The following is a 15,333-nucleotide window of genomic DNA, read 5'->3' as shown; positions in this document are numbered from 1 at the left end:
ATTTTACACAAACGTCTTAAAGTCACGCAATAATAAGTGTGTGAAGTGAATGAATGTAAACTTTATGAATGAAAAGAGCACATATCAAACACCGCATTGCTGTTGCCTCTCTGTGCATCTCTCAGAAATCAAAGCTTGGCAAGAGTAATATCAACTAAAATAATACGTCATACATCCATCCATCCATCCATCCATCATCTTCCGCTTATCCGGGGCCGGGTCGCGGGGGCAACAGTCTAAGCAGAGACGCCCAGACTTCCCTCTCCCTAGCCACTTCCTCCAGCTCTTCCGGGGGGACCCCGAGGCGTTCCCAGGCCAGCCGGGAGACATAGTCCCTCCAGCGTGTCCTAGGTCTTCCCCGGGGCCTCCTCCCGGTGAGACGTGCCTGGAACACCTCCCTGGGAAGGCGTCCAGGAGGCATCCGAAATAGATGCCCGAGCCACCTCAGCTGGCTCCTCTCGATGTGGAGGAGCAACGGCTCTACTCTGAGCTCCTCCCGAGTGACCGAGCTTCTCACCCTATCTCTAAGGGAGCGCCCAGCCACCCGACGGAGAAAGCTCATTTCGGCCGCCTGTATCCGGGATCTTGTCCTTTCGGTCATGACCCACAGCTCATGACCATAGGTGAGAGTAGGAACGTAGATTGACCGGTAAATCGAGAGCTTTGCCTTACAGCTCAGCTCCTTCTTCACCACGACAGACCGGTACAGCGACCGCATTACTGCAGAAGCTGCACCGATCCGTCTGTCAATCTCACGTTCCATCCTTCCCTCACTCGTGAACAAGACTCCAAGATACCTGAACTCCTCCACTTGAGGCAGGAACTCTCCACCAACCTGAAGTGGGCAATCCACCCTTTTCCGACTGAGAACCATGGCCTCGGACTTGGAGGTGCTGATTCTCATCCCAGCCGATTCACACTCGGCTGCAAACCGTCCCAATGCACACTGAAGGTCCTGGTCTGAGGATGCCAACACGACAACATCATCCGCAAAAAGCAGCGACGAAATCGTATGGTCCCCAAACCGGACACTCTCCGGCCCTTGGCTGCGCCTAGAAATTCTGTCCATAAAAATTATGAACAGAACCGGTGACAAAGGGCAGCCCTGCCGGAGTCCAACATGCACCGGGAACAGGTCTGACTTACTGCCGGCAATGCGAACCAAGCTCTTGCTCTGGTCGTACAGGGACCGAACAGCCCTAAGTAGGGAGCCGCCGACCCCATACTCCCGGAGCACCCTCCACAGGATGTCGCGAGGAACACGGTCGAATGCCTTCTCCAAGTCCACAAAACACATGTGGACTGGTTGGGCAAACTCCCATGAACCCTCCAGCACCCTGGAAAGGGTATAGAGCTGGTCCAGTGTTCCACGACCGGGACGAAAACCACACTGTTCCTCCTGGATCCGAGGTTCCACTATCGGCCGAATTCTCCTCTCCAGTACCCTGGCATAGACTTTTCCAGGGAGGCTGAGAAGTGTGATCCCCCTATAGTTGGAACACACTCTCCGGTCCCCCTTCTTGAAAAGAGGGACCACCACCCCGGTCTGCCAGTCCAGAGGTACTGTCCCCAACCGCCATGCGATGTTGCAGAGGCGTGCCAGCCAAGACAGCCCCACAACATCCAGAGACTTGAGGTACTCGGGGCGGATCTCGTCCACCCCCGGTGCCTTGCCACCGAGGAGCTTTTTAACTACCTCGATGACTTCAGCCCGGGTGATGGACGAGTGCCCCTCCGAGTCCCCAGCCACTGCTTCCTCAACGGAACACAAGTCGGTGGGATTGAGAAGATCCTCGAAGTATTCCTTCCACCGCCCGACGATATCCCCAGTTGAGGTCAACAGGTGCCCATCTCTACTGTAAACAGTGTTGGTAGGGCACTGCTTCCCCCTCCTGAGGCGTCGAACAGTTTGCCAGAATCTCTTCGAGGCCAACCGATAGTCCTTCTCCATGGCCTCACCGAACTCCTCCCAGGCCCGAGTTTTTGCCTCCACGACTACCCGGGCTGCAGTCCGCTTGGCCTGCCGGTACCCGTCAGCTGCCTCCGGAGTCCCACAAGCCATCCAGGCCCGATAGGACTCCTTCTTCAGCTTGACAGCATCCCTTACTTCCGGTGTCCACCACCGGGTTCGGGGATTGCCGCCTCGACAGGCACCGGAGACCTTACGGCCACAGCTCCGAGCAGCCGCAGCGACAATGGAGGTGGAGAACATGGTCCACTCGGACTCAATATCTCCAGACTCCCTCGGGATCCGGTCGAAGCTCTGCCGGAGGTGGGAGTTGAAGATCTCTCTGACAGGGGGCTCGGCCAAACGTTCCCAACAGACCCTCACAGTACGTTTGGGTCTGCCGAGTCTGTCCAGCTTCCTCCCCCGCCATCGGATCCAACTCACCACCAGGTGGTGATCAGTTGACAGCTCCGCCCCTCTCTTCACCCGAGTGTCCAAGACATATGACCGAAGGTCTGATGACCCGACCACAAAGTCGATCATCGACCTCCGGCCAAGGGTGTCCTGGTGCCACGTGCACTGGTGGACACCCTTATGCTTGAACATGGTGTTCGTTATGGACAAACCGTGGTTAGCACAGAAATCCAATAACAGAACACCGCTCGGATTCAGGTCAGGGGGGCCGTTCCTCCCAATCACGCCCCTCCAGGTGTCACTGTCACTGCCCACGTGAGCGTTGAAGTCCCCCAGTAGAACTACGGAGTCTCCAGTCGGAGCACTTTCCAGCACCCCTCCCAGAGACTCCAAGAAGGCCGGGTAGTCCGCACTGCCGTTCGGCCCGTAGGCACAAACGACAGTGAGAGACCTATCCCCGACTCGAAGGCGCAGGGAAGCGACCCTCTCGTTCACCGGGGTAAACTCCAACACATGGCGGCTGAGCTGGGGGGCTATTAGCAAACCCACTCCAGCCCTCCGCCTCTCACCATGGGCAACTCCAGAGTGGTAGAGAGTCCAGCCTCTCTCAAGAAGTGTGGTTCCAGAGCCCAAGCTGTCATACATGTTCTACTATTTGTGTATATTTAAAAGGCAATGATTTAAACCTTATAGGCTAGGAAATAATACATGAATGAATAGAATAAGCACTGCACGATCATCAATCAAAAAGCCGCGTTGCAGTCTCTAATAGCTAGCCTACTTTTTTAAACTGCGCAGGAACCAGTGAGCCAAAGGAAATCATGTTGATTTACATAGACCTCTAATATTACAATGCAGTAGCAAGTGTGTAAAGTAAATGAGTGTAAATTTTATAAATGAAATAAGCACAAATTAAATAGCAGTGTTGCACTTGCATTTTCCATGCATTTCCTGGAAATTACTTAAATCGATTTTCATATTTCGAAGGCACTCTTACTGTTTTAATTAGAAGATTATTTATGGAATATTTATAGAATATTTATGGATCATGAAAAGTCCCCAAAATGGGACTCGAACTCGCGCTCAAAACTTTGTCTATACAAAGGTATCAGCTTCGACTGTTAGAAGATATTTAAATAAATGTTATAATCATTACAGTTTTATAGTTAAACACTGCATTTTTGTTCAGTGATAACTATGAAAAAAACAAAGTCTCTAAAACCATAACGGTCTTAGCAACTATAATTCTACAAAATTCCGGTTCTAGCTAACAAATACTGGCTTTGCTGATCACCACTACTGTATACTGTACAATATTCTGTGAGGTAGTTTAATCTACAACAATGCATCATGTTGTAAAAAACCATATTTTTGTAGTGCTGCTGTCCTGTGAGAAAAAAAGTAGAACTTTATATCTGTTCTTAACGAATGTACTTCCATGAAGTCCACCTCTGATTAATTTGAAAATGAAAATAACATTTATTGTCAGAATATTAATAAATGTATGCCTAACTATATGAAGGACTGCATCTGAAGGACTCAAACAGAGCACTGTTCAGCTGTCACAGCTGCTGCTGTACTATGATCTTTTTGTTTTTTTATTTTTTTTATTACACCTGGTGGAGGAATTAGGAAATCCTGTTAAGGTGGGGCATCCCACGCACTTTTCTTTTCTCTTTCTCCTCTCTCTCGCTCCAGTTTTTCACAAGTTCATCAAACAACCACAGTAAGAATATTTAATCAAGCACGGTGAGTAATGGCTTCTCCTGCTATTGTTATTTGCACCTCTTGCCACATGTACAGTTTATCTATCTCTGTCGCTGATGAGGGATTCACATGTGATAAATGCAGTGAAATAGTTAGGCTGACAGAGAAGATTTCAGAATTAGAGACCCGCATCCAAACTTTAATTGAGGACAGTAAGAATGCTAGGGCTCTAGATACGGCTTTGGATGCGTCTAGCTCAGGGATTCCTGTACATTGTCCGGTTCCGGCAGAGCCCCTGCAGCAGGGCAACTGGGTGACAGTGAGGCAGCGTAATCTTGGGTCAAAACACCGCTCTTCTGTTCCGATCAAAACATTAAACAGGTTCTCCCCACTCAGTGATGCACCCACTGAGAAACCTGATGAAAGTTCTCTAGTTATTGCTGATTCTATTGTATGGAAGGTGAAAATAGAGACACCAACCACCATAGTCAAATGTTTACCGAGAGCCATGGCTCCTGATATCTTACAGTTAGGAACCTAGGTGTGCTATTTGATCGCAATCATTTCTAGCATTTGTAAAACTGCATTTTTCCATCTCAAAAATATATCTAAATTATGGCCTATGCTCTCAATGTCAAATGCAGAAATGTTAATCCATGCATTTATGACCTCAAAGTTAGATTATTGTAATGCTTTATTGGGTGGTTGTTCTGCACGCTTAGTAAACAAACTACAGCTAGTCCAAAATGCAGCAGCAAGAGTTCTTACTAGAACCAGGAAGTATGACCATATTAGCCCGGTCCTGTCCACACTGCACTGGCTCCCTATCAAACATCGTATGTCTGTATCCAGATCAGAGGGTCACTGCAGTCACCCAGATCCAGTACGTATCCAGACCAGATAGTGGATCAGCACCTAGAAAGGACCTCTACATCCCTGAAAGACAGCTGAGACCAGGACAACTAGAGCCCCAGATACAGAAACAGGAAACAGATGATTCTTCTGCACAATCTGACTTTGCTGCAGCCTGGAAATGAACTACTGGTTTCGTCTGGTCAGAGGAGAACTGACCCCCGACTGAGCCTGGTTTCTCCCAAGGTTTTTTTCTCCATTCTGTCACCGATGGAGTTTCGGTTCCTTGCCGCTGTCGCCTCTGGCTTGCTTAGTTGGGGTCACTTCATCTACAGCGATATCGTTGACTTGATTGCAAATAAATGCACAGACACTATTTAATTGAACAGAGATGACATCACTGAATTCAATGATGAACTGCCTTTAACTATCATTTATGTATTTAGTTTAAAGCGCTATATACTGACTTGACACTTTGCAGGCCTGACCTGGCCACAGTTGGCCACTTTGGAACACAGCTTATGTGTTTCCATGCCCTTCTTTGGTTTTTCTGTTCCTGCTCCCTGATTTTTTTCAATTTGTTTCCAGGTGTGTCTCATCTTCCCCTGATTGAGTTATATTCTTAAGGAGTGTTTTGTTCTAGATTCCTAGTGCTACATGTGTCTGCCTGCCTGCCTGCCTGCCCTGTAGTCAAAGATTAAAGACTGTGTTTTGAGTTACTCCAGTGTCCTCTTATTCCTCCACAGTAGCCGAAGCATGACAAGTAGGTTATATTGGTACAGGAAATCTGTATACTATATTATGCTCTATTTAAAAGAGAACTGAAACCACATAAAAAGTGACATGTGGGTCAGTGGCAAATTCATATGAGATGATGGCAAGGAGAAAAATACATTTTGTTACAAATATACATTTCTTAGGGTTGTTTGGTTTGAACAAAACATACCTTTTCATAAAAAGGTCCAAATATGTTAAATGTGTATCTTTTAAAAATCTTAATTATCACATTTGAACCATTTGCCTTACCTTGCTTTATAATTCTTTTCATTTCAATCCATTAAATACTTTACAATTTTTCTTTTAAAACAGAATCTGTTTTCACACTGGCCTCTGGATATCAGATAGTCACCATCTGACCTGGTCATTATCAAATATGTTAGGTTTGCTTGGTGGCATAAAAAAGTATGCAATTATTTGTGAATGTAACTGGCTGGAAACAAAAGTAAATAATGATTTATGAGTTGAAAGATTTCTTATCCCGTGGCTCCCTCTAGTGGACAGCATTTGTTATCTTGAGAGGGCATTTTTACTCAGCCAATGCAAGTCTAAAAATCTTTGATTTTTGATAAATATTCATAGAAAACTTATATAGAAAATGATGATGATTATATGTTTATGATTATAAAATGATTATATAGAAAATATATAGAAAAAAAACTACAGATCAGGTCTAATGTCTCTGACGAGTTTGGTGCTGTAGCATTAAAACCCTAGGGAGATATACAGAACAGTTGAAAAAATTATTGGTCTCAAAATAATAACAATAAGTTTAAATAGTATGACAGTATAACATAGTATAAATAGCTAATAATTAATAAGTAACATTAGTGTGGTGGATCAATGAATAGGAGAGATAACACACAACCGAATACAATGTTTATATCTTCTTGTTTCAGCTGATGAGAGAGATGAGAACTCCTGACCAGTCTTGTGGACTGAAAGTCAGGCAAGGGAATTTAAAAACAGCCATTCTTTAATGTGCATTGAAAATTACCAGCTAATAAAACCTGAAACCGCAGTGTCTGAGTTAAATTATTAACACTAAACAGTTCAAATCAGTCCAGTCTCCCCAGCTGTAAATGTCATTGGCTGTTGAAGTCTTCTGTTGCTTATAATAAATTGAGATGTTGATATCACATAAGCTAGGGGTGCTCCGATCACGATCGGCCGATCGTTAATGCGCATCTCATCAGTAAAGCCGGTTCTCTAATCAGGGGTTAATTGCATCAGGTGCGTGGTTTCACATAGAGCAGCTGTTACTACACAGAGCCGTTGTTAATAGAGAAGATGCACCAAAAAACGCTGAAAATGAAACGGATATGGAATGGAAGGTGCCAGATAGAAGTGTATTCTGAGATATATGTTGTAAGCATCAGTGCTTCACCACAGCTGCTACATAAACACAAATTATGCACAGTTTAGTTGGTCATCTTTTTTTCCTATAAATACAACAGTTATTCTCTTTTCCTGTTGGATTTTAGTATTCTTCAATATTTGGTGTTATGGAGTCTCCTCTTCATCAGTTCTTTGTTATTTTTGTGACCTTCTTGCTGTTGAGCAGAAGTCAAATGTTAATTTCATTATTCTAATTAAGAAATGCAACAGTTTGGATTATAGAATCTTTAACTATGTGAAAAGATTAGAGTATGTGAAAAAAAGTGGATGATCATTGAAATAGAAACTGAATTAAATTAAATTTATCAAATGTTTGTAAGATCATGTAGCCTAGATCCAGAAACATTTTATGCTTAAAGCTTATTTAATTGGTTTTATACAGTTACACAACTGTCTTTTTTTAGTCACAAGGGGTGTTACTTGTGTATTTTATGATGTAGAATAAAACGTGAAAAAAGCTTGTTCACCACAGACCTTATTTCTGGAGTTTAAACAATAACCCATTCAATTACCCATCGACCTCAGGAAGATTAAAGCAGAAGTGCTAAAATACAATTATTTTCTGGGTTTTGACATACACAACTGTATCAGTTCTGCAGATCTCTATTCTGATATGACCGTAGGCTGCATAACCAAACTACTGCCAATTTTACAATATATACATATATATTTTTTAATAAGCTTGTTTCCTTAATTTAAAGTCTCCATGAGTCAGTGTGTATTCAGGTTTAAGTACCCACCAAGATAGAAAAACATGGGTAGCACTTTATTTTTAAGTCCTGTTCCTCACATACATACTATGTACTTATTATAGGAATTACAATAACTATGTAATAACTAGGTACTAACCCTAACCTACCTAACCCTAGCCCATGTAATTACCTAACCCTAGCCCATGTAATTATCTGTATTACCAGAACTTTCTTAGATAAATACACTGTAAGTACACTATAAGTACATGTAAGTACACGTACTGTAAAATAAAGTGTAACCAAAACACGTAGACTCAAACAAACTCGGCTTCTGATTGGCTGGATCTGTAGCTGTTTATAAATGATATCACCTGCGTGTGTTTCCTGTGCTTACATATATTACTCAATATGGACTGTGATGGAGCAGCGCCATCAGACTGATATGACGTCAGTGTGTGAATGTTACGCACGTCCTGATTTTGCCAAGTCCGATGTGTTCCTAGGTCAACATATTTTGTTGACCCTGGAACAACATTTTACTCCAAAAATATATTCTTAACCATATCCCTACACCTAAACCTAACCTTAACCATGAGTAATCCCTAAAATCAGAGGGAATGATAGATGAATGACACTGATATACAAGCACCAAACACTGATTTTAAGCATAAACTTCACAAAATCTATAAACTGGTTCTTCAAATCTGATTGGTTAATCACAATGTTGTTCCAGGGTCAACAACGATGTTGTCCCAGGAACATGTCTCACTTGGTAAAATCAGGTTAGGCGAATGTTACTGGATTCTTGTCCATTTCCTTGAATCAGAGGCATGCTGGGACAGATCACTGCTGTGTGAAAACACTCTTGAAGTATTGAATGATCCGCAGTGTTTGTTCACCCATCGAGAAAGACTGGTCTACTCAACAGTTCAGGGATCACATTATTGAATCTTTTATCGAATTATCTATCAATTTTAGCTAGAAAGACAAACATTTTGAAGTTTCTTCAAAGCAAAACTATATATACATATATATATATATATATATATATATATATATATATATATATATATATATATACATATATATATATTATAAAACCTAATTCCTGAAGTGTTTTGTAATTTGAGTGAGTCAATAGTTTATAATAACATCTGATTACTGTGTCAGGATTGATGTCCTGATAACTGAAGGAGGATGTGATCTGACAGGATCCAGCAGAGCTCTCTACAGTTATCAGTGAGAAAGCTCTGGTTCAGTGTATTAACTTCACTAACCCACCGCTGAAGATAGTTTAGCTTTGTTCACACAGAGTCCTGTTGTCCCGTTTGGGACAGCCTACAAAAATCCATCATCACTGAGAAGCTCTGTATAAACATCTGGACTGATCTAAATACACTGACAGAAATAAACGCCATTGATGGTCTCGTGAGGAACCTTTAACATCAATGGAAGAATGTCATCAGACAGAAGATCCTGAAAAAGCTCTTCAGGTTAATAAACTGTTCTTCACAATGCTTATTTCAAGAACAGTTTCCTGAAAGGTTTTTTGGGGGATCAACATGATTCTTTGATGGTATGACAGCAAAATAATGAAGAAAAACAACAACAACAACAAAAAAACAAAAACAAATATTTAATTAATAAAACCAATAATGTTTTCTTTATTGTAGTTCAGAATCAAATGTGTAGTACATACAAAAAATAGAAATATCATGCAAGCCATTCTAATGAAGCTGTAGTTGCAGATCAGATCCATTGTGAAGTGTTTGTTATTTGATGATTTTCAGAAGCAGTTTATTTTACAGTCCTGTACATACTGTGTACTTTAATGATAACCCGGTAATAACTAGGTACTAGCTTTCTGTTGGTCAGTACAAGTGTGTGCACCTACCATAAAATAAAGTGCAAGTCTATTTTCTTAAGTGCAACCGATGGTGTATTTCGTTTCTCTTGTTATTCAATAAATGTGCTTTTTAAGTGTTACAATCTCAAATAGATGTAGGAAAAGTTTTCAATCAATTGGCGATAATTTGGTGTTTAGCTGAGGCCTAGAGTTATTTGGCAAGTGTGTTTGTGTAAGTGTGTGTTTGTTTGTGTGTGTGTTGGTGGGTGTGTGTGTGCGTGTGTGTGTGTTTGTGTGTGTGTGTGTGTGTGTGTTTGTGTGTGTGCAGCACAACCTTTTCGAGTTTGGTGTACAACAATGATTTACATGAACATTATACATTTAAAAATCTAATACAAATTGGATCATGTACAAAAAGTAAAAAAAGGAGAGAATCTTCTCAAAAACATGGAAGTGGTTTTTAAAAAGAAAGAATTGAATAAACCAATGAATTTAACAGACGGACACCTCTCTGCACATATTGCTGCTAAGGTTCAGATAAAGGTTGTTTTTTCTGTGAAATGTGTTTGTGTCGTATTGAAATGAGTCAGATACATGCTTTGGAAGCTGCTGGTTAATATTCCATACTAATCAAGAACTCATCTCTGTTCAACAATCATACTGTCAAGGCACTAATAATGCTTGCTGCAAAACATCTGTGAAACAAGATATAAAACTCAATAAAGAAGAAGGAAGAGAGCAGGGATACGGATGAAGTACGAGCACTTGGTGGTCATCGTCACAGACACGCGTCTCTCTTTATTCCCTTACGATCCTCTGATATTTCCAGAATCATGTTAACTGAGGTAGATCACAGGACCAGATGAAGACTCCTGCAGACCGATCATGTGAGATACAGCGGGACTCTTTCAGTCCAGGCCCCAGCGGCTGTGAACCAGCTCACACTTACAGTTTGGCTCGCTCTAACCAACCAATGCCACACAATCCTTAAAACCGAGAGCAATCCCAGTTCATGTCAAACACTGATGTCTGCGCTGAAGGGGCTGGAACACATGAAAATCATCCTGTAAACGTTCCTCGCCCCGCGTCAAACACACGCTCGATACTAACTCTCCCCGAGAACACGGACACAGCATTGAAGCAGCATTCATGATTCCTCAGCTGCTACTTCTCAGTCAAATACATCACAGGTAAATGCATATAAAAACACTGTCTCCATGCAGTGACGTTTCCTCTAATAACACTCATGGCTAAAATGTGCATTTGCAAAAGCATGTTTCAGATTTTCCAGGCTCAAGAGGAATGAATACATATTGCATGGCTGATGTTCCCCTTTAAATCAGACGAGTGACTTCATATAGTCTGACATAAAACAATTCATAGCTAGATTCTAAGAGTAAAGCAAACATAAACTGGTTAAAATGAAATCCCATGCATCATCTCTCAGGGCTTCACCAGCAAACATCATCCCTTCTTATCCAATGATTGTCTAACATTTCCCTTTTAAGAAACTCGGTACAAAAATATTCAAGAAAACATTCTGAAAGATGCATAGCTCAAAAATCACAATTGTGGAGAAGCCCTGTTTTATGCTGATCCGCATGATCCTGCAGGGACAGAAAACACACACACACACACACACACACACACAGATCTGTCAGTCTCTCCGCTGTAAACCTTCACGACTCTCAGATGACAGATTCGGGGTCCTTGCCCTTCATCTCTCCGTCTGTGTCATCTTGTGTGCCACTCTTGCTCTCCAGCATCTTCTCGGTGGTGTCTCCTCCTGTCTGCGCCTCCTTCCTCTTCCTCCGCGCCTCCACCCACGGGATCAGACACAGCATGGCCCCCCCGATGATGGGAGGAATGCCTGCCAGGTAAAAGGCCACGTCATAGCTGCCCAGACGGTCTCTGAGGAAGCCTGCGTACAGAGACAGACAGGTCAACAAGCCACATTTACACCGCTAAAGAGCTTCTGTCTTTCACACTTGAAAGCTGTTCAGAAGTGGCATTAATGCATTTCCACAACAATTCCAGGTGTACACCCTGATACTGGACCTGATGTCACCGAGGGTCTGGTGTGATTTAGTCTTTACACTGAGTTCTGAGCAGGCACAGAGCAGCCTTCAATCAACTGAATCAACACATCCTGAATAAACAAGCCATGTGTGTCTGTGTCATGTTTACATGACTTTTTTAGTACTTTTACCAACACTCTTAACGTTTAGAACTTCAATGTACAGTACAAAACACTTAAATTATAATTTTTCAATTGTTTTTCAGACCTGCTAAGACACTAAACCCCATTCTAAACAGCCTAAACCAACTTGTCAAAGAAATCACTCTTTCTGCAAAACCTTGAACAAGTTCGGTCAGTTTAGACATCTAAACATCTCATGCACTCTCTTTGCAAAACTCCAGACACATTCCCTGCAAACAGGCCCTTGGCATGCAGGCTTTTTGCTGGCTCAGTGGGCCAGGACCAGCTCAGACTAAACCTAAACCGGCCCGGTGTGGTCTGGCCCAGAGGAGATCCACAGCTCTCTGTGAGCAGCACACACTAAGGAGACTGTCCACATTAATCAGACATGAGCAGTTCTCTTCCCTACCACTAGGGATGCTAGAGTGTTTTAGGTTTTGTTAAGTAAAGTCATGTGGTAGAGAGAGTTAGCAATGTGTTCCTGCTCATGTTGGTGTGGAAGAGAATGAGAAGGTGGATATTATGTCTAAACATACTCTAAAATTAAAACAGTTTAATCTACAAGTTCCATTAAGCAAAGCAGAAGCTAAAGCATACATTAGGAAATATGTGCAATCAGTATGGCAGATATATATTGGGATGATATTTGAACAGCTAGACGTTTATATAATATAGTATACAAAAACACGCTGGTGCTGGGAGGGAGAGCAGGAATCTGAGAATAGGTCACACAGGACTCAATCAGCACCCAACTGGGGAATGAAGTTATTTACTGTAGTCAGCAAGAAACAGTTCTTCACTGCAGGAAATACTTTTACAAAGGAAGATGTAATGTATATATGTGTATATGATTACATCAAGTTATTAAAGAAACAAAGTTAAGTGAAATAATTTAGATTTTATTTTATTATTTGATTAATTTAATTTTTATTTTATATATATATATATATATATATATATATATATATATATATATATATATATATATATATATATTATTATTAATACCCCCCCCCCCCATAAACACAAAAGAAGAAGTAAAAGAAGAAGAGGAAGATGTAGAAAAAGAAGAAGAAGCTGTAGAAGTAGTAGAAGAAGAAGAAGAAGAAGAAGAAAAGGAAGAAGAAGAGGAAGAGTTAGCAGTAGCGAGCGTGTTAGCTCGATGTGTTGTGTCCTAGTTGGGAAAGACGTGATTTCAAGCCCAGTCTAAAGGAGTTTTTTCTCTTCTATATAAAAGTGTACACTGCTGATGTTTTTTGCAGAGATGGTACATGTATGTATGGCCTATGTTTGGACTGATGTTCAGAGTTTAAAACAGTGTATCTTTGTGCATTTTAGCAGTACTCTATATTGATATTGATATTGGTTAGGAAGCATCTGGTGATTGAGAGCTGTGGTGTTTTCTATTTCTCTTACCATCAGCTGACTTCAGCGATGGACAGTGTTTGGACACTGATGTACAGAATGAGAGATGACTTTCACATATATCAACTTTTACATCACCAAATCCTACAATCTTACGTTGCTTTGTTTGCCTTTTTATTATTTATTATTTTAATTTTGTTGTACTTTTGTGTATTTACAGGTTTGTTTATATGTACAGTAGCTGTATTAACCTGAAGTGAACATTTTCTATTTTGTATTTAATAAATCCATTTGAAATTAGAATTTTGGACAATATAGACATTAATCATGAGGTGTCTGCATCCTTTTCAGATGTATAATAAGAGTTATCCCCACAGACTCAAATTACAGTAGCTGAACAGATGTGTTGTTCTAGATCAGGGGTACGTTCTGTTCCTGGAGATCTGCCTTCCTGCAGAGTTCAGCTCCAACCCTGATTAAACCAACCTGTCTGTATTATCCAGTGCTCCTTCAGATCCTAACTGGTTTGATCAGGAGCAGGTTGGACCCCCAGTTGTAGATTAACCGTGTGGTCTAAGTGAGGGCTGCCCGTGCAGGGGCCAGCACTAAGGGACCAATGTTTTACCAGGACCTCAGACGTCCTGCGCTGGCCGCCCGCTGGGGGCAGGCTTGTTTGCAGGGAATTCTCTCTCACTAAAACTCTGTCTGCACTGTGATGAACTTGTGATGCAAAACCCTAAACACTAGAAAGCAAAAGCTAAGCACTGTGACATGGTCATCATTTACACACAATACACCAAAACTGTTCACACTTGCTTCTAAATATGTGCATACACAAAACACAAAACACCTCAAAGCGCACAGATGGCATGGGTGCATCCATAAAGAGGTGGTGTTAGCACAGTGGATAAGACACATAACTTTGGCGTGAGAGACCTGGGTTACGTCAGATAAGGGAGGCAGTGTTGGGGGCGCCCAGGACCAGGGTTGAGAAACACTGCTCTGAGATGTATGTGTGACCTGTGCTGGCAAAATGAGTCGGAACGAGCAGATTTCCACTAATGAGTCCTCTTCACTTCACACTGGAATCTGACTGAGCTACACCTGTTTGGAGACGATAGAGTCAGCAAAGTCAATTCTGAAGGTCCCAGAGCAAAACCACAGAGCAACCTCACATCTTTTCCTCCAGTTCTTATTTAATAATAATTACTATATTATTAATCACAATAAAACTTTTTTTTTTTATTTTCCTTTGTTATTAAAAATAGGATAAGAAATAAACTGTAGTTTAATCAAGAGCAGCAAATGATTCCATCTTTTAACGTTTGATTAACATTGAGACAGATGTATGTAAGACCTACTGTAATGCATGGATCTGATGTAATATTACACATCAGATCTCTAGACGAGGGCTTAATGAACTCATTTTTTGGGAATACCTCAAATTCGACCAAAACTGACATATTCCACATTTGCTTGTAGCTCAATATCAGACCATGCACATTCACACTCATTCTGCCAGCACAGCTCATATATATATATATATATTCAATAAACTTAGGTGTGATTTCCTTTGTGTGTGTGTGTGTGTGTGTGCGTTTTATTGCTAAATATTTACTAAATCCAATAAACAGTTTTTTTGTTTGATTGTAACTCCATGCACTCTGTGTTCTCCATGTTTTGATGTAGTGTCTACACAATGATCTGTTGTGTGTATATTACTGACTAATGTGTGTGTGATTCTGAGCACAGGTGAAATGGGTTTGAAGCGATTGTTTGTTTTTAAGGCTTTGAGAAAATGATTGAAGGTTTCATTAAATGTGTTTTTGCAATTCAGAAAAACTGTGACTGACATAAATGTTAATTTACCAGCTTTTCCACAAACTAAGGCAAATTTTAAAATATAGAAGGAGCAAACAAACCAAAATACTAATTTATAATGTATTAAGTTTCATATCTTGAAATTATTTAAGATCTGTAAAGTATCTTACTGATATTACAATAAATAAAGTTAAAATCAAATGCACCATATTGCACATTCATTGGATCTTATGGTTGTTTAAGAAAAAAAATTATTTTTATATTTATTATTGTTGTTGTTGTTTATAAGTGGCCTTTGTCTGCTTTAAGTAAT

The 15,333-nt window shown here is 41.2% G+C and overlaps 1 protein-coding gene across 1 annotated transcript in view; it reads right to left on the bottom strand.

The window, feature by feature from the left end:
• Positions 1 to 9,423: 9,423 nt before the first annotated feature.
• Positions 9,424 to 15,333, bottom strand: part of LOC127938297 (monocarboxylate transporter 10) — a 32,539-nt gene continuing 26,629 nt past the window's right edge. Inside the window, exon 6 of the mRNA XM_052534809.1 lies at positions 9,424 to 11,555. Within this exon, the coding sequence (XP_052390769.1) occupies positions 11,323 to 11,555 (233 nt within the window). The 3' untranslated portion in view covers positions 9,424 to 11,322. The remainder of the gene's footprint in view (positions 11,556 to 15,333) is intronic.

Source organism: Carassius gibelio, chromosome A20, assembly GCF_023724105.1.
Source record: "Carassius gibelio isolate Cgi1373 ecotype wild population from Czech Republic chromosome A20, carGib1.2-hapl.c, whole genome shotgun sequence".
In the NCBI taxonomy this organism is placed as follows: domain Eukaryota; kingdom Metazoa; phylum Chordata; class Actinopteri; order Cypriniformes; family Cyprinidae; genus Carassius; species Carassius gibelio.
Note: the sequence above shows the minus strand (reverse complement) of the source record. Positions and strands in the feature narration are given on the sequence as shown.